Here is a 20,512-nt window from a genome sequence, read left to right as displayed (position 1 = left end):
TCAATGTCTCGATATGCAATACGGTCTCTCTTCATTATTTTCAGCAGTCTGTTGCAGAAATAGTAATGCAAAGGGTAAAAAAAAATTCACCTCTCATCTTTTAAATCGCAAAGAAATAGCTTTCGTTTCCAACGAGATCTTGTATCGTCCCGATTCGTCCTCGCTCGCGTCGCGAGACAAGCGAGATCCGAGACGAAATGCCATTAATCTAATTCAAGAGGTAAATGACACGAGAAGTGTATAATCGGCCGCGCCGATGGCAGGATCTGCTCTCGAACTCTAGAAATATCGTGCCGCTTCTCGCTCACGGGAGTCGTTCGAACTCCTTCTCGAACTCGCGTCTCGGTTTCTCATTCGCGTTTCGTAGTTTCACTCCCTCTCGGTGTCAATCGACGGGAAAGGCCGGGGCATTGTGCGCGTCGAAATTGTGCGTAACTACGACAATAGTTACGGCGAGGATCGGCGAAATTAATGAAAACTCGCGCCCGCCACTTTGGGAAGAAGGGGTGAAGAAAGGGACGAAATCCTCGGCCCCGGGGATCCTGATATTTCAAACGGAGACGCGAGGAGGGGGAGGGAGGGATCGGCTAATCGTGACAAATACTGATCCCGGATTGCCGAATTATAAACTAATGTCTTGAGGAAACTTTGCCCCGAATGGGTTTCTCCCCTTCTTCTCAATTACAAGACCTGATTGCGCCTTCCCAGCAATCGAACCAGCCGTCCCTGCTTCGTCCCTCTTTTGCCCCCTTTTTCGCTCATTGAAATCCTCCTTTTCGAGAAATGCGCTCGACCTTTCGGAGAATGCGATGTTGACAATTACAAGCTTTATACGGATACGGTGGAATTGTGAAAATGAATTGCAAATTTATTATTCTATAGACTAACGACAATTGCAATAACAATAATAACAACGACAATAATAATAATGATAACACGTTCTCAGTTAAGAGGAAACAAAGTTCAACGAGAGAACTGTAGCTGTCAGAATACACTCTCGAACGTTTCAAGCATCAACTAGTTTTACGTATGAAAAAAAAAAAGGAGAAAATTAAAGAACCTGTATACGTGAAAGCAAGCATGCGGCTTTTTTTTCTTTATAACGAAAAACAGACATAGCAAAAGTAGCGACGTGACTGGGGGTCGCTACGGTTAGGGGGCTAGACGGACCGTGGCAATGTAGAACGGTCGGCGGAGAAAGGAAATTGGATGATATTTCCCGTGACGATCAAACCTTATTGCCAATTGAAAGAGGAAAGTTCGCAGTACATTTACCGGGGAAATCAGCGGTGGCACGGTGAACCAGAAAATGGCCCGGCCGTTGCGATCCGCTGTTGCAAAGGGTAACGATTACTCGGGCCTATCTATCGCTCGCAGTAAATTATAAAAAAAAGATATCTGATATCTCAACATGTGCATCACCTCTTAAACAGAAAAAATCATTTCCGTGAATGTGCACGACTGAACTGTGCACCAAAGTTACATATCACTCACCTTGGAAGTATATCTTTGTCAGAATCGTAACGAATTAAAAATGTTCGCCCGAGTATTTTGCACAATGAACGAATGAATTTCGACAATCGAGAGGGATATTGCACGTTTCTTTCTGAATAAACTGATGGCCCTTTTGCTCCTATATCAGACCGTCCCGAATCGATCGAACAGCCGTAAAAATCAAGCCGCTAATTTCCCCATAGCGACGTAGTAACGTTGACCGTAATGTATTCCCGCGTTTCGTTTCATTTATCTGATCTCTCCCATTACGAGGTATTCCGGTAATACCATCAGAGGCTGAGCGATCGCGCGAAAGAGGACTTATAGTTCCATTCCGATGTCCCTCGTCATAATTTCATATATCAGAATCCGCAGAAGGTCGGCACGGACGGGTGAGCGAGCGGTGAAAGGGGAGGTTCTCGCGAAAAGACATCACATGTAGGGAGACAGGCAGCCCGGGATATAATGAGAGCCAGAAAGCGTCAGCGGCATCTAATGTCGGAAATTATAGCATATTGCCAATAAAATCCCAGGGCCGGGGGACGTCCGCCCTTGTACGAGCCAACTAAACAGGTTTCTCCTGCTCTTCGGGGGCGGCGGGCTTATTGTAACGAACGTTGGAACCACGTTTTGCCATTACACAAGATCTCGTCCCGGGGGAACGACCGATACACCGATAATACCGCTAGTCGATAACTCGCTTACAGTTTGACGCTCCTTTCCTTCCTTCGCCTCCTAATTCAAGTCGCGAAACTAAGGGAAACGAACTGCTCCTAACGTGCGTCTGCTCTGTCCCTCTTTCTCTTTTTTCTGTTTCCTTTTCTGGTGTTTTTTATTCGAGTTGACGCGCGATGCATAAGACAGTCGTAAAGTAAAAATGGAACGAGTAACAAGTACGCTGCGAGTGTTTATAGACGTTTCGATTGACTTCAATCGAAAGTGGGAGTGATTCTCTGTTAATTACGTGTAACGCTTTGCAACTTGTCAGTCTTGAGAACATCGTTGCGAACAGTGGTGTATTTGCCGTCAGGTTGACGCAGGAGACAGGCATTCACGCTGCTGCTGCTGCTGCTGCTGCTGCTGCTGTTGCTGCTTCTTCGAACTTTCATCCAACCTGACATTCTTCCGTGCCTCGCAGCATTTTTAAAACCGATACCGCAGCCGCAGTGCACTTCAGAACAGTCGGAGGCGTCTCTCTGGATCTGACGTGCGTCTACGTTCGAGTCGTTCAACCCGAAACTGCTCTCTGTCTGAAGCGTTTAAAACTATAGAGAGTATAAGACAGGAAGTAACAGTTAATACGCTTATTAATACATCGAAACGGATAAAAAGACGGCTAATTCGACATCCTTGATATATCGAAGTTTGAAAAAAGGGCAAAGAACGAAGTACAGAAGCCTCATCTTTATTCAAATTAATCTTCGATGCCCCGAATCGTTATATTTTCTTTTTTTTTTTTCTTTTTTTTTGCGAAAATTTCATCTACAGACACCGCAAAGAACGTCAAATTTACAAATGTGGATAACAACGTTCGAAAATTACTTCAAAACGTAAGACGACAAACTGTCGCTGATTATGAACGTACTGGGCAAGATTCCTCTGTGTCAAAGTCCTCGTTTTTCATCGACAGTTGCGAACTTGACGAATGGACGCTGGACGAATTAGCAATTGACGGAGGTAATTCTTCGTATCTAGCTTCCCTGTCAATAAAAGTCTGCTTCCAGTGTTGATTATTGTTGCAGTTCCTCAACTTCTGCAATTGATAAGCAATGGACCTCTCGCGACTGTTGTTGTTGCGCAACCTTCGATAGCTCCACGTGAAATTCGACAATATCGATTTCTGCAATTTGGTCAGCTGTTCCTTCTTCTTCTCAACCTCTATCCTCAAACGTTGCACCATACATTCGTATTTCCTTATCATGCTGTTCCTGTGCTTCTTGAGCAAATCCATCTCCCTCTCGTTCTCGCATATCCGCAGCTTCAACTTACGAAATTCTTCTCCCTCGTCTTCTCTCATCTCCTCGCGAATTTTCGTCGAAGGATCGACGATCGCGTTTTCCAACCTTTCCTCCAGACTTCTCCTCGTCTCCTCGAAATACGCCAGTTCCTCTTTCACGCGGCGCACGGTCTCGTTCGATCGACCGATCTCCTCTCCCAAACTCTTCAGCGTCTCGTCGTTCGAATCGTTCGCCAGCGCCGCGTCGTTCACCTCCGCCCTCAACGAGACCAGCTCGTCATCTCTGCGCCGAATTTCCGACGACAGCCACTTCAGTTTCGTTTCCAGCAACGACTGCGTCTCCGAGTGTTCCTGCAATCGCTCGCGATAACTGTTCCCCTCCTCCCGGCGCTCTTCGAGAACAGTCTCGAGCCCGTTAACCTTCTCGCGCAGCTGCTGCACCTCGAGCGGATCGCCTGGCGCCTCTGCGCTCGTCACCGAACCTTTCGCCTCGCCCGATTTTTCGATCCGCGCCCGACTCTGCTCGACGAGCGATTTCAGCGTCTGCTCGTGAACGAGATGGAGCACGGACAATTGATTCTCGAGAGAGGCACACTTCTTCAAGCAATTCTCCAGTCGCCTCTGGCACCGGCTATCGTCCTCTTCCTTGACCAGAAGTTCTCGAGTCAACTCGCCGACACGCTCGTTGTACTTCCGCGCGTCTACTTCCACCATTCTCGTCAGTTTTTCGTTCTCCTCCTCGAGCTCCTTCATTCTCTCTTCGCACACTGACAATTTACTCTTGCAATCCGCCACCTCCGACTTGCTGCCGTGCGCGATTTTTCTCAAAGCGTCCATCGCCGATCTCAAGTCGCTAGCTTGACGAGACAGTTCCTCTCGCTGTCCAGCGTCCTCGTGTCGATCCATCGCGTCGTCGCACGTCGTTTGCGTGCAGCTCTCCTTCGTTTCTTCTTCCATGATCGAACTGCCGTTGATGCTAGTCGATCTCTGGCTTCTGCAACTAAAGTCAATGCCAGAGTCCTCTTTCGCGTTGCCGCTGTCGATGGACGATCGAAACGAATCCGAGTCCACGGAGACTTTCTTCGACGAGCTTCTACCCACGCGATTCAAATACCGTTCCACTCTCGTGTCCACGCGAGCCTGCAGAGTCGTCAGTTCTGCGGCGTTGTCGAAAAGGTCCTCGTTGCTGAGCGAACGAGTCAAATCGCGTTTTCGAGTCGAGTCACAATCCCGTGACTCGGTCAACTCTTTCCTGAGCAAGTGCCGAACGACACTCTCATCTCGCGTTTCGTCCTCGAAATTCCTCGCTCTGACTTTCGCGTCCCGCAGCTCCTTCTCCATCTCAACGGATCTCGCCGCCATCTGCACGTAATCGTCGTTTATCCGGCTCAAGCTCTTCTCCAGAGATCGCACGCTCTCCGCCTTCTCGTCGAACGCGCGTTTCAACTCGTGCACCAGCCAGTCGACGTCGTTCGCGTCGTTCAGCGTCGCCCTCGAAGACAACTCGGGAAAGTGTATCAGGATCAAGTCGCGGAAACCTTTCAGCTTCTCCCTGGCCAGTGCCAGTTCGAAGTTACACTTGTTCCTGTCCGTGCAGAGCAGCTCGTTCTCTACTCGCAAACTCTGGACCATCTCTCGTAGAACGACCACCTTCGACGTGACCATCGCGTTCTCCGTCTCGAGTTCTCTGTACATCGATCGAACACCGTCACCGTCGTCGTTCTCGTCCCGTTTCCTCTTCTTGCCGCGCGTTATGCTGTCGATCCGCTCCTTGTAGAACGTTTCCACCTGGTTCACCGACCACCTCAGCAAATCTCGTCCCTCGTCCTCGATGTCCTGCGCCCGTTTTTTCCAAGCGGATTCCAACTCGGCGATAGCTGCCGAGTACTGGTCCACCAGCTCTTGCCTTATCTCGCACTCGCGATTCAAGCTCTCACATTCCATAGCTTTCAGACGCGCCGCCAGTTCCGCGTGCCTCTCCTCCAATCGTTCGTAATCGGCGAACGAGTGCTCCGACTGTGTTTCTATCGAGATCTTCTCAGTCGAGACCGTGGCAGCTTTCGCAGTTTCCAGTTCCTCCGTTAGTTCCTTGTTCCGTTGCTTCAGAGTTTCGTACACCTCGAGATCGATCGTGATCGCCTTTCGCGGGCTTCGAACGACAGACATCGACCACTGACTGCTTGGTATCGCCACGGTGAATGTGTTTCGTCTCGACATCTTCGACTCGCGGCTTAATTTCCTCAGCATCGCCGAGAAATTCAGAACGTTCAACGTTTCCAGCAGCGAGTCAACCCCGACGTCGATGGTGACGATGAAGCTGGCGTTTTCTCGGCCGGCTAGAACCTTCCGAAGCATCCTGGTCAACTTCGACTCTCGGAAAGGACCGAAGGTTGCCACGTTGTCGCCGATCGTTGTCGTCGAGCGACTGTCGCGTAGAGATTTCAAACACCTTCCGAGCACCAGCAGGCTGTTGTTTATGTTCCTCGATTCCGTTAACCCGATCCCACTTTTCTCCGATCTCTTCAGCCTCCTGGAGCCGGCCACGTCGCAGAACGTCAGCGTGCTGACGCGAACGTCCTCCGGAGCGTTCTCTTTCTCGTACTTCAACAGCTTCAAGGCGAGGAACGTGTGGGACTGCGAGCTCGTAGCTGCCACGGTCATCCTCGACCGAGCGAGCATCAGCAATTGGCATGCCTCGAGAGCCGTGATAACGTGAACGAGTTTCAAACCGTTCACGCGGGCGAAGCCGTCCTTCCGAGCGGTCACCTTCAACGGCGCTCGTTTTTCCTCGTCGTCGCCCGCCAGAAGATCGTACACGCTGTCGTTGCGAACTTCCACCGCGGACATCCACACGGAGGTCATGCACTCGTCGCTCCAGAGCTCCCGCTCATCCTCCTCCTCCTCCTCCTCCTCCTCCTCCGACTCCGCGACTCGAGGCTTCGAATTGCTCAAGGACAGTCGAGTCTGCGCCAACTCTTCCCCGGCGGTCGTCTTCGCGTTTATCAAACTCGCTCTGCCGCGTATCTCCGTTGCTCGCTGGCGCTCGTCCAGAGGGACAATGCTGTCGTCGTCGGTGACCTTGTACCAGGGAGTCAGCGTACAGTTGACCGTGGAGAACAGGAACTCGATGGCGTGAGCGATCACACCGGGCGAGTCCGGCGTTCCGTACAGAGTGTACGTCTTCCCGGTGTTGGACGCACCGTAGGTTATGATGGTCGAACTCTCGCCGAGGAGGAAGCGAATCACTCGACGCCGTACGCTTTCACGGAACAGATCAGCCTGGGTGGCGTCCGAGTCGAAGATCCTCGCGAATGAGTATCTTTTGTCTATGGCCTTTCCTCTTTTCACGCGGAGCGTTGTCGAGCCGAGCACCGTGTAAACTCTTTCGTTCGCTTCGGCATTCGGCTTTATCCTCAGATAGACGTTGCTCGCGCAAGCAGACAAACAGGTGGACGACGCGCAGCGAGACATAGCGCTCTCGTCGCTTTCCACGCGAGGTTTCGACGTGGGATTCGAGTCGTCAGTGGGCATGTTCCGTCGATATTCGAGCGATAAGAAACGAACTTACAGGGGTTACACGTGTGTCTTGGAAACTATGGAAACTTCCACAGTGTGCAGAGTGAATATTTCCACCGTGTGGCGGGCTCTCCGATTCTTCGAACTTTGATTTTGATTTTAATTTCCTTAAACGATCCCTGGATGCTTGACCGTCGTCAAGTTGAGGCGCTTCGCACCGATCTCGTCCATCTTGGAGAAATTTTTTTTCGCTTCTCGCTAGGTTACGCAACGCGTCACTCTTGCTAAACCAGCAACCGTGAATATAGCTACGTAAGTCGTTGCAGTATATTGTTTTTTGTCTATTCGTTTGTGATATCCACAAGTTGCTTTCGTTTTATTGACGAAATTGAATAATTTTATTAACGAATAACGCCCAGTATTTTATGTTTCATGTTACTGAGTGACATACTATGTATTCTGATTCATTCCACTGTCTCTGCCATATCTCTTTAAATATCGTTGAAAATATTTCGCATTTTTATGTCATTTCTTTTTTATTCTAAAATAAAATTTTAAGCCAAATCTTCTGCCGGCGGAGGAATTTTTTAATGAAAGGACAATTTACAATTTGGCTCTAACAATTAAAAATACACAACAGGGTCGTTGTAATGAAAAATGCACACGTCAAATAATAAATCGCATGAAAACGCATCTGAAATAATGTCCCCTCAGCCAATCGCAAAAGTTTTGAAAAGATTGAGAGACGAAGGAATCAGAATGGATCACTCGTAATTCAGTCAACGAGGAATATTATCCATACAACGTTTATAAATGAAACAGAAGAAACTTTTGGGACAGTCTGATACAACAGAAATGTATCGCGAGATATGTGTATATACAGGGTGGTCTATTTATCACAAACGTTTACCATAAATGAGTGTCGTATCGATCTTTTCTTGCGTTGAATAATCCATTATGAATTACTGACAAATTTCGACACATTGATCAGGATTTCAAGCTGCTAGAAGAGATTATCATTGATGATGTAACAAATGGTAAACATCTTTATTTACATTTGTTAGGCTTTCAATTGTCACGTTTCGGCCAAAATTATTGGTTCAAGACCATGTTCTTCACGTATCTGAACTATTCTTCTCCCAGCTTCACGATCCAATAAAAAAAAAATAAATAAATAATACACAGTTATATGAAAAAAAGCATCAATGATTGAAAAGTCCTTGAAAAAGAATGACCTTGAAAATCAAATTTCTACCAGTTATTGGCCTTTCGATACCATTCACGTTCCACCAGGAAAGCCATTTCATACCATTTACCAGGCATGAAGAATAATTATTCACAAAATATATTTATGTTAAACTACAGACAATATATTAGCAATATAATACACGTGGAGCGTCCGTCTATGTTACACATACGTTATTCTTCCGTTAAAACAAAAGATCATTGTCCGCGATCATCGATCACGACATCCACTCCTACAAACGCTTATTTCGCTGCATATTAATAGCTGGCCACGCTCACATCATTGTACAAATGAATTTCTCAACAAGGTAAAAAAATAGTTTTCTCCTAATTCGAAAAGATATTTTCGGTTCTGCCTGACTTAAACGAACCACCCTATATATACGAAAGACGGGATAATTTACTCATTTCCAAACTCTGCGTCGCCTTTATCGAATCGATCTGCTTCCAGACTCGGCTTCGGTCGACTCCAACAAATCTACGGGTCCGATTTGTCTGGCAATTATTCCGAATGACGGTCGCACGAACATAGTTCCCGGAGCGGAGGGGAGGCGAGAGAGAGACGTCGCCGGATGGAATCCGAGGAGAGACTGAGGACCGCGTGCCTGGAAATATCTTCAAAGTCGCGGCGGGTAAGCGGCAATTTATACGCGCGTCGCTCGGCTCATTAACCGCAGCCAATCAAAGAGGAAGCTAATAGGCCGTGGTCCGCCGGAGCATGATCCGAGAGAGACCGCGCGCATGATCCACGAAATAATCCCTCGCGGTGATCTCGGCATCGGAATCATACGTATCGCGAGCACAAGTCGGCCACTGTCCGCGCGTTCGTGGGGGCCTCGCGCGGCGGTGTCTTTCAAGTCACAATCGACTCCTTGTATCGACGAGGATGATGCCTTCCTCTTTCCCTGCACTCGCGCCGAATCCGCGTTTCGCCCTTTCGTCTTCGCCGCCGAGCCCTCCATCCGCTGTATATCGCCTCATCGCACACGCTCCTCTTCCCTCCAGCCGTTCGTTTGCAGCCGAAGCCGAAAGCTCGCCGCCATTGGTGGTCTTTTCTTTTCAACCGTTTCGGAAACTTTCGACGGCGCCACGTCACGGCCGTCCCAACTTTTCGGTGGAGAAACGCCGCCTCTGCAGTTTTCTCGACCACGATGAAGGGTCGAGGTGGCAGCTTCTCGGAAGAATCCGCCACCTTCCCGAGAATTCGAATGCTCGTCGCCCGACGACGAGCAACAAGTTGAATTCCAAGGTGCACAAGTTTTTGACGCCCGGATTATTCAACGCGGCTGGGTAAACTGTTTCTCCATGGAAAGAATAATTGATACGGGAATCTGATGGCTCTTTGTGAATGTACTCGCTGGATGGCGAGTTTGGTTCTTTCTTCACTCTGTCGTGTCTGTTCGAAGGATCCTCTGATCTAGGTTTTATTTGGTAATTTGTAAAACTGTGAATTTAGAGTAGAAATTAAACGTTTAGTCAACGATCGAAACTTTTCCATATAATCTTTGATCGCGGCTAACAATTAACGATTTCTTACGTTAAATTTCTACTTTAGTCGTTAATTTCACGATTAAGTAATTAAATTCTTACGTCTATCGTTAATCGTTGTCAAGTTCCTTTCAATTGTAATCGTCGAATGCCTCGATTAACGATTAACCGCTGAAATTCTATTCATAGTGAAATTGTTGAGTTCGCAATTAGAGGTTGAGATTGGAAGAGGTTGCGATAATGCGCAGAGAGACAATAAATATCGCGAACAGTGAAAAGAAATCAAGTCCTTTATTATTGCTCGTTTATTTAATAAGTAAATCGGGTTTGTGTCACAATCAAATTATAATCATTTCGATGTAACAACCAACAGTTGATAATTGACAATTCAATCAACTGCCGATTAATTTCCTTTAACGAACGATCGACGGTAGCTCTATTAATCGATGAAATCAATCATCGATTAATGACATCGAAACTGACAATTAATTTTCCATTACATCAAATCGACGCCCAACTTTGTCGTACAATAACTCTTTAAACACTTTCATCTTAATAGATACATCATGTTTCCACCTTCGATGTGACTTACGATACGTCGTAAAAAAACACCAAAGAAAACGAAAACAGGTGTCGACGGGGGTGAGGGAACAACGATTCTTTACCTACGTGTAAAAGACGCTGTGTATGAAAAATAACAGCCTCGCCCCCTTGTATCGGGCGTTAATGTTTCTACGGTGAATTGATGTTCCACCTTTATGGGTTATTTATTTAATACTGACAAATTTCGCCTGGCACTCTCGCCATCGGGACTCGTTCACCGCCGCCAGGCCACTTCTTTTATGGCGTCTTTAATGGCGCTGGTGAACGAAACGGGAGCCAGCGTTCGTGATTCGAAACTCTCCCCTTTCTACGTTATACTCTTGGATTTCTCTTCGCTCGCTGTTTCGCCCGATGTAGACGTAACGCAGAGAAACAAATTGTCTGTACCACTTTCACTTTCAAATCGATTTCCATCGCAGATTTTTACTTGGTTATTGCAAATATCTTTCGGGGCGGTACATTCGCGTCGCGGCAGTGGCAATGTTCGCCGAAAGTCAAACAAAAGTTTCAGTGATATTTGTAATAATGTTGTGTTTAGTTTCAAACGAAATATTTAATATTAAAGATGTGATGTGCTATTGTAATTTTAGTGTCATATCATTGCAATTTGTCTGAGATTTACGAACCGACGAATTTCCTCACGTCTTTTTTCTAAAAAAAAAAAAAAAAAAAAGACTCGAAAAAATCTCTAGTTGAACACTTAGAGACCAACGTCCTTATACCAAATTTATCGATCCGTCAACCTCCATCGATCTTTCTTCATCCATCCAAGGTCTTAATCTCGAAGCCCGATAATGTTGAAACCAGCATCCGGGAGTCTGTATCCGCGGGAAAGACGTTGGCCGCGTTCTCAAGGAGCTTCGACGTCCCGCTTCCGAGATATTAGATTTATCCATTTGTTTGCCGAAAGTCTCATAAATATAAGCTCCCTTTGACAGCGTCCCACGGGTCTTATCCGGCGCCATGATCTTGCGTGGGTGGCCGAGAAAGAGAGAGAGAGAGAGGGAGAGAGGAGAGATGAAACGAAAGGCGCGCGGGCAGAGGGAAAAGAGGGAAAAGGAAACGGAGGAGGCATCGATCCGAGGCTACGGTTTTCCCCGCGCGTTGCCATCAGTATTCCCAATTAACAGGCTGCTTTCATCGGGGTCGGCTACACACCCGGGGCAGGGATCCACATCGGGAGAGCTTACATTTATAAATATGATGATCGTAAAAGCAGGCATTACCATTCGATGAGACGAGAAGAAGTCTCTCTTTACTGGGTGGTTTCTCCGTCGCCGTGACGCGAGCCGGGAGAGCCTTATTGCGCGGCAAAAGCGACGAAATTGATGGCGACGCTCGGCGCTGGGGTGGAAATTTTACGGATCGCGCCAGGCGCAATCTAAAGGGAATAATTAATGCCCCCGGTCCCGTGAGCTTATCGAACCGGGTCCGTGATGCTCGGCCCCGATTTGTGACTGATTCGCTCGTTACCTTAAAAATACGATCACTCGGGGAAACTCAACCGCGGGAAATTTCTCCGTTAACGCAACCTCGAAAATCTGCGAAAGTGTAACCGTTCTCGGTTAATTTTGGCAAAAAATTATTTTCCACAGCGATCGAAACGATGGAAAATTATCTTAGTTCGACGGTTTATTAAGATCCATTTGTAACCATGGTCTTGATATTGTAATAAGATTGTAGATTTAATCCAATTTCAAAATCAATATTACCATTCTCGATTACCATATTAAATTTATTGATATAATAATTGGTCATGGTTTAATTTTAACTAAAAAAAATGGAAATTTTTTTTCATTTATTATTTAAATTAATATAAATTAATTTGATTCATTCAAACATAATGTTCATAAAATTGAAAAAACATATGCTTGAATAATTAATATAGAAATTTCTAAAATTAATAATATATTCTGAATAATTATAGAAAATGGTAAACTAAAAATTCAATTTATCATAAAATTTCTTAATAAAATTAAAATTAAATGTCCAGAAATTAAATTTGATGACAATCGAATTGATAAAGTTCAAGGTCGAATAATTAATCTAATTAATTTAATAATTACTATAAAATGTATAAGGAGTTTAGGAGAATTTAATGGAACTAAATGTTTTAAAAAATTAATTAAATTTATAAGTATAATAATATAAATATTATTATAAGTATAATAATATAAATATAATATAAAAAATATTAATCTCAAAAAAATTATTATATTAGAAATTAATTTTTTATTTATTGATATAGAAAATTCTTTAAATAATATAAAAATAAATTTATTTAATATTATATTTAATCGAATTAAGGAATTAAGGAATTAATCAGTAATTATTAAAAAAAAATAATTAAAGGTAGAATAATAAAAATTCAATTAAATTGAAATTTATAAATAAAATAAATTGATGAATCAAATCTTTCAAGTAAATTTATTAGAATTAATTTCATTTTAATATAAATTTTTTATTTAAATTTAAATTTAATATCTTATATTTAATATTTTATATTTAAATTTATAACACCAATTTCTTTAGATTATTACAATTAGATTATTACTTTTGATTTCCGGTATTGATGTGGCAATTATTAATTCCAATGATTTCATATCTGAAATATATAAATTTATTATTCTTATTTATGATATTACTAGATATCTATGTTGACTATATTAATTTATACATAATAATAATAATAAATAATAATAATGATAATAATAATAATAATATTTATAATTCACGTATCGACAAATCATCGACAAATTAGTTCGTTGAACTACAGCTAATGTTCATTAAGTTTCTAGGAAATTGTGATTGCATGAAATTTCTTCCATGTGGAGAATCTTTTCGATAACTCAGTTTCGATCCAAGATGGCAAACAATTCTAAATATTACATTAAAATGAATTAAAAACCACAACCTTAATTCTAAAACAAGAAGTTTGTATTCGTTATTATTTATGTTAGCACCGTAACAGAGTGACAAATCATCGACGAGAGCTATAATCAGTGCTCATTAGTTGTTTGCGATTGCACAGGGAGATCTTTTTCAACAGCTCGTACTATCAATCCCTTACCAAAACTGTAAAGTCAGTTCAACTTTCACAGTTTAATAAAATGGATTAAAAGCTACAGTCTCGATATTACATCTAACGAATGTAAGAAAACTTTGCAGTTTCGTCAGTTGCCAGGTCATCGCGAGAGGGCGGCAAATCATCGACAAGCGTTCGTTGAACAATAATCAGTGTTCATTAGCTGGCAGGAAAGCGCGATTGCACGGGGTTTCTCCTATGGGGAGATCTTTTCAATAACTCTTGGTCGGTCCTGGTAATTGGTGGCTGGTGATATCTCTCGTGGCTCCACTCTTCCTTCTTCCCTTGCCCCGTCGCGGCCCTCTGCGCAATGTCGTATATAACAATATAGCAGACTGTCTCGGCCCTGACCACCATAGATAGAGAAACATTAAGTGTCCCGGGCACAAGCACGCGGCCCCAACACACAGCCATCACGAAAAGGGCAACGGGATACGAAGCAACGTACGTATCGTCGACAACTACTGGGGTGATGTCGTAGGAACGGGTCAGAGGCGGTTTGTATCGCAGCCACATTGGCTACCGATGTTCGCCCTTCTTTCCTTTCCTCTGTCTTCTCGACCTCTTCTCCGTCCAGTAGCTCTCATACGAACGCGAAAGCAAACTACTGCTCGTGTAATCCAAGAGAGCATACGGTTTGATTTGTTGATTAAAATCAGGCAATCTTGTCGAATCAGGGGGAGAACGGAATAATAATTTCTCGTAATTGTTTTCACTCGTTAAAAAGCTGGAATTTATTAAGAGATAAAAATCGAAAAACGTGCTATGGATCAAAGAGCGTGACAATTTTTTTACCTGCAAGGAAATTTTTTTTTTTTCGATGAAGTTTTTCTTAGGTGAAATGTATCATTACACATGGTAGAACGGTGAGATGCGAGATGAAAATGTGAGAACCGCTGTTGGAAAAACAGTAGATTGAACAGGGTATAGCAATGGACAGGGGTTCGGATAGGCGCACATTGGGTCATAAACGTTTATATTGCGCTCAGTGCGCCAGTAATGCCGATATTGGCAAGTTATTGGCCCCTTCCTCGCATTCGCACCGAATCCACCCACCGACCACCATAGTAGCCGCAAGCCAAAACCGTACTCGTATCTCCGGTAATCTGGAAAAATATCGTTGCCCGAAAACTTTAATTGGAAACGTCAAGGAAAGCCAAACTAGATGTTCCGAACAGGTAGATTAATCGCTGAGATACCTTTTGATCAATCGTCTTTTCATCGAAAAGACGCGAAATCAAGCGTGTAAAGTGAAGCAGATCAACGAATGCTCGTACGTGCGGAGATTCGGGGAAGAGGGTAACAAAAGATATTTACAAATACATTATGCATCGCAGTATTATGCTTGTTCAAAAATATTGTTAAAATGTACGATCCTTGAACCCGACATAAAATTATAAAAAGCAAACATACGCGTGAGAATGTTCCTAAATTCGCCTGACAGAGAAAATTTGTTTCAAACGAGTATAAAATTTGTTGATAACTATAAAAATAAAACGTTGGGAAAGATGTTCGTAGATTTTGCACGACAGCACGTATATTCAAAAAAAATTGCTCAACACGATTACTCTTAAACCACCGGTAGGTAATAAATTATAAAGACAAGAAAGAAATAATCACAAAATTTGTCAACAATTATAAAATTAAAGTACCATCAGTCAGACTTAGTACGTTGGAAAAGATATTCAAGCATTCAGGTTCTCGTTAGCAGTTCTTTAAAAAGCAATCTCGCGCAAGGACACTTCCTCCCCGCCGGGTGCGAAAACGGAGCGAAGCAATCGCGAGAGCGACACGAAGAAACGAATCCTCTTTGCCGGCGATACTTTCCAGACCCAATCAACTGATATCGCGAGCTTAAGCCCTCCAAGAACCGCAACTCCTGATACGGCGGGGTAGTTCGGCGGGTGGGTGACGGCCTGATCACGAGTTAGTGGCGCGAGAGATGGCGGAGGAAAGACCGTGGAAGTAAGAGAAGCCCAAGCCGACTTTATGTCGGGGGCGTAAGCCGGTTATAGGCGCTGCCGATGTTATTTGATGGCCAAATGCACTCCAACAGCGTGAAGCAACCCAAACTTACTCCTCCTCCTCCGTCCGATCTCTATCGTCCGGCCAGCATTTTCCCCGGGCCACCTTCATCCTTCGCCCATCACCGTCAACCGGAAAACTCGCTGTATCAAGTTTTTAAGAAGATCTTCCTCTCCTTTTACACATTTTCCCTCCTCGGGTCACCTGCCAGGAATCGCATCGTCCGTAGAGAACAGCGATTCGATTCGAGCAATCGGTTAATTAAATCAGTCAGTTGAATTTAGTTTCGAAGGAAACACTGGTTTCAGAGGGTTTGAAACTATCCGACTAAGTTATTCGTGAAGTCCATAAAACAAACGAGCATGTATCGATGTGTGAAAGGGGCGGAGGAGGGGAGAGGCAAACGCGGCGAGGGCGCGAGGCAAAAATCGACGCGTCGCGTGAAGTGGCAAACCAGGAAATATCAAAGAGCCATCGATAGACAATGTCGTGCAACAGGAGGACAAAGGAGAATGCGGCAGACAAAGGGAGACGGAGGCGGAGGAAAGAGATCCACCTGCCTCTCCAGCATGCTAGCAGAAGGCTCGTGCTTCGGCGAGCGTAAAACGCGCCGCGCATTTTCCACTGCTACCTCCTCCACCAGCCCCACGCGCGTCTCCTTCCAGCCCCCCCCCCCTCCGCCCTCCGCGTTTCTCCCGCGTATTAATACCTAACCGTGGCCGCAAAACTTAATGAATTCTTTAGCGAGATCAAAAAGAACTCCGGTCGGCCGATACGGCAACCGGCATGGGAACGAGTTTCCTTCTCTCTCTCTCTCTCTCTCTCTCTCTCTCTCTCTCTCTCTCTCTCTCTCTCTCTCTCTCTCTCTCTCTCTCTTTCTCTCTCTCTCTCTACCTCTCTCTTTCTGCTCTTTTTATTTTCTCTTCCTTTTTGTAGCGCGAGGAGCGAAATTGAACGGCGATATTCCTGGTACGGTTTAACGACGACGAACACCCCCTGCCTCGGGCCACCCTTACACCCTGTGTCCTGTGTTTCCCTTAACGAGGCACGTTCCACCGAACCCTCGTTCCTCCTCTATCTTTCTCTCTCTCACTCTCTCTTTCCACCCTCTCCCACGTTCTCCTCCTCGTGGCCGTTCGCAGATACGAGGTGCCGGCGCATTATGCTCGGTTTCATCGCCAGCAACGTCTCACGCATTAATGGATTCCTATAGCGGCCCGGCCGTAATGAACACCCAGTCTACCGTGGGCTGTCTTTTCATCGGGATCCGCTGCGCGTTTGGCGACTTACGTTTCATTGCCGGTGATACGTCCCGATAATGAGGTCGATATTTCGCCGAGGCGAGCGCGCGCGCGTGGCGGCGGTTAAACGACGAGGCACCGCCGCCGCCGCCGCCGCCGCCGGCGTCGGGGGAATTTCACGTTTAGAGGATGATAGAAATGAAATATCACGCGCCACGGGAATTCACGGGAACGTGTTGCACCGGACGTCGGCGTCGCCCATTATTCCGTGTCTAGACTCGGCATCTCTCTGATTCCGCCTCGACGCGGATCCTCCCGATATTATACATACATACGTGTTACACGCGCTCGCAACTCGATTTCACCGAAATCTTTTTCTTCAAATATTCCAACTCGTTGCACCATACACGGTATATCCGCCGTTTGTGTTTTCAAAGAGAATGTATGAAAAATAAAATGTTCACGCGTCGTAGGCTACTTGGTGCAATCGTTGACTCGGACAGACACCGAGTGCTCAAACTTACGGACACCGGGATTTTAATCACTTGCGCTGGCAACTGATTGCGAACCATAACGAGTGACCAAACAATAATTCGTTGCTTTCTTTTTGAATTCGTCTGGATGGAAATTATTGAGAAGTAATAAATTTATTATTTGTTTTACTTAAATATATAATTTTACTTATTATAACATGTTATGCTGTAATATATAATATATAATATGTTATAACATAACCTATGTTATGCCTAATATAACCTATATTCTAGTTAAATACATTGACACTTAGTGTGTTTATTGTTAAATTATATTATACAGATTAAAACTGTATTAACTTTTAAATAAACTTTTCTACAGTGTCAGGAAACGACATTACTTGCGCTAGCAATTTATTGCGGACCATAACGAGTGACCAAACAATAATTCGTTGCTTTCTTTTTGAATTCGTCTGGATAGAAATTATTGAAAAGTAATAAATTTATTATTTGTTTGTTTTGCCTATTTTGTTTTACTTAAATATATAATTTTACTTATTATAACATGTTATGCTGTAATATATGATATATAATATGTTATAACATAACCTATGTTATGCCTAATATAACCTACATTCTAGTTAAATACATTGACACTTAGTGTGTTTATTGTTAAATTATATTACAGATTAAAGCTGTATTAACTTTTAAATAAAATAAAATTTTCCACCGTGTGAGAAAACGACATTACTTGTAGGTATCCTTAATCACTTGCGCTGGCAATTGATTGCGGACCATAACGAGTAACCAAACCGTACACAACAATTCGTCGCTTTCTTTTTGAACTGGTCGGTACTATACTTTCTATCACCGGACAGAAATTATTGAGAAGTAATGAATTTGTTTATTGTTCATTTGTTTTGCCCGGTTATACTTAAATATACTTAAAACTGAGAAAATATTTTGGGACAAAAAGCACTCGACGTGGCGCAAGAGATTAAAAAAGTATCAAAACTTCAAGAAAATTAGCCACTGCTCGAGACACAGCGAGAGAGACTTTGACGGATCGTCGTAGGTCTCCGAACGTTGTCGAACGAAGTTGAAACCGGTGAATCCGGAGGTCACGCGAATTGGCCGCGACTGCATGTCTTAAGGTGATTGGAAGTTATGACTCGTAAACCGTGGTTCTGGCCGACGGGAAGACTTCACACAGCTCAGATACCGCCTCGTAAAATGTTATGAGAATTAATGTCACCCTTGGACGTCCGTGGACGCGGTGTGTCTTTGGCCGTGCGGTGACGGTTTCACCCTCGTCGTTCGAACGTTTTCCTCCGGCGACGCTGGCCGACGATGGCCGTGTCACCTTGGCGCAAACGTCCCTTTTGGTGCGGGCAATTTCGTCGTTGCGGTGACCACAACTTTTCTGGCTAATGGAAAAGTCGATACCCGATTACTCGATATACCGTGGCATTAAGCCATCCCGTGTCCCTATCGTTGCCTCCCGATCCTTTTAGGCGCTTGTTCCGCGTTTTACGATTGCTCGGACTCTGTTTCTTTCTATTTACCATTTCATCCTTCCTGAGATTCTCCCAGATCGTTGCTCTCGAGTGTGAAACCGTGAATTTCATGAGAACCAAGTGAGAGTTGATCAAGTTTAGAAAAGAACTAGTTTTCGTTTCAAGCAAAATAATATCCGATTCTTTTTTGGAGGGGACACCTGCTAATTTAGACGATTGAACGCTCGTTTCGGTATCGGACAACATGTGCAATAATCACAGGAAACGCGACACCAATTACTGCTTCGTTCTTTTTTTCTTTTTTCTTTTTGTATCAAAGCATCCAGTCGGCGTGACGTTGCAGTCACGCGTGGCACCCTTTCCCGTCTCGCTTTATCGCATTTCCTTTCGATGCTAAATAATAAACGATCACTCGACTATGAAAAGATCATTGTACTTCGAATCGTCCATCGGGAATTAATATTCAATCTATCTGGCATCGTCACGATCACCTACGTGAGTTTAAATATTCCAGATACGAACAAAATAAATAAGTCCTAGAACATGTAATAGTTATGATGTATGATCAATATAGCGAAGAGCACAACTGTGCAAATGACAATGAGAAATTGTCGATAATTGTCAATTGATGTAACGATCCACTTGGTCTCATTTTATAGCGTCAACTTACTTTAGTTATCGTGAGTTTGTTGTTTTACATCATGCAGAAAGTAAAAAAGTGAGGATATTTGAAAATTGTCAAAATTTAAATATTTGTAGAAACATAAGACAATTTTTTTGTAACTAGATCATTTGAAGATTGAAATATCTATTCTCTCTACGACCTCTTAAAACTTATTATACGATTCTTTTTCACCACTTTATTGAATGTTGAACATCAGAGTTCAAGAAGTTGTAACAGTTCATCACTTAATCCTAATGTTTCAAGTTCGACAAAATAGTAAAAAAAAAAAAAAAAAAGAAAATCGTACAGCGAGTTTTAAAGGATCGTTGTAAAGAGAAAATTCGAAACTGTGGATCCAGTTATGAGAAAAATTTTTTAATGTTCTTATACGTGTACGACTTTTTACAATTTTTACGTATACTCACTTTTCCACCCGATGTAAAGTCATCTCTGAAAGAAACAAACTCACTCACTATCGGCAAAGTAGAGGCTTCACACTCCAAGACGAAACCAAATGAATTGTCGTACGATTTTACTTCGCACAGTTTGAACCGTCGGTAATTATTGATTGGTGCTCTTCGCTGTACATAAAAGTCGGAGAAGGAAAAGAAATAAATTTTCAGTAGGATTTCGCGGAAGAGATGAATCAGTGTTAAGCAGAGCAATCTGATAAAAAGCTAATGTAATTAATAAAAAAAATCTACTCAAACTCATTCCCCTAGAAAATTTCTACAATCTCTTTTTACGAAGTTACATCAATTTTTCATTGTTCATACTGAGACAGTTATCCTGCAGGAATTTAAAAAAAAAATAGGAAAGAAAAAAATTTCAATTCAATTAACTCTTTTGTTCGGCCTGAAGGGAAGGAAACGGCCTCGACAGCGAGATCTGATGATACACGGAAACGAGAGGCACTACAGTGACAATTCGTGATCCTATAAAGATGACACGCATCGACAATCGTTGGATGAGTGGCCCCTTCCGGTCGCCCACTGCCACTATATTATTAACTGGCTGTGTCGCAGCCGTCAGTTTAGACGATGATTTAGTGGATGCATTGATTGGGTCGATCACAGGCCATATCATCTCGTTTAAAGCCTTCCATCATCGGTGCCACTATTTATAGACCGTGCGCGATCACGACGATCGAATCAATTTTCGTCTCTCTGTGTTTCGCGCTGCTTGTAACACAACTAACTGAACA

General features: G+C 43.8%; 1 protein-coding gene across 1 annotated transcript; it reads right to left on the bottom strand.

The window, feature by feature from the left end:
* Positions 1 to 2,520: 2,520 nt before the first annotated feature.
* LOC122530380 (kinesin-like protein KIF20B) lies at positions 2,521 to 6,982 on the bottom strand. Its single transcript, XM_043657263.1, has 2 exons — positions 3,080 to 6,982; positions 2,521 to 2,616 (listed from the first exon to the last, which is right to left on the bottom strand). The coding sequence occupies exons 1-2, from the start codon at positions 6,980 to 6,982 to the stop codon at positions 2,521 to 2,523; spliced, it is 3,999 nt and encodes a 1,332-aa protein (XP_043513198.1).
* Positions 6,983 to 20,512: the final 13,530 nt, after the last annotated feature.

The sequence above is a fragment of the Frieseomelitta varia genome, unplaced genomic scaffold (genome assembly GCF_011392965.1).
Source record: "Frieseomelitta varia isolate USP_RPSP 00005682 unplaced genomic scaffold, Fvar_1.2 scaffold_340, whole genome shotgun sequence".
In the NCBI taxonomy this organism is placed as follows: domain Eukaryota; kingdom Metazoa; phylum Arthropoda; class Insecta; order Hymenoptera; family Apidae; genus Frieseomelitta; species Frieseomelitta varia.
The sequence above is the reverse complement of the archived record's forward strand: the minus strand, read 5'-3'. Positions and strand labels throughout refer to the sequence as shown.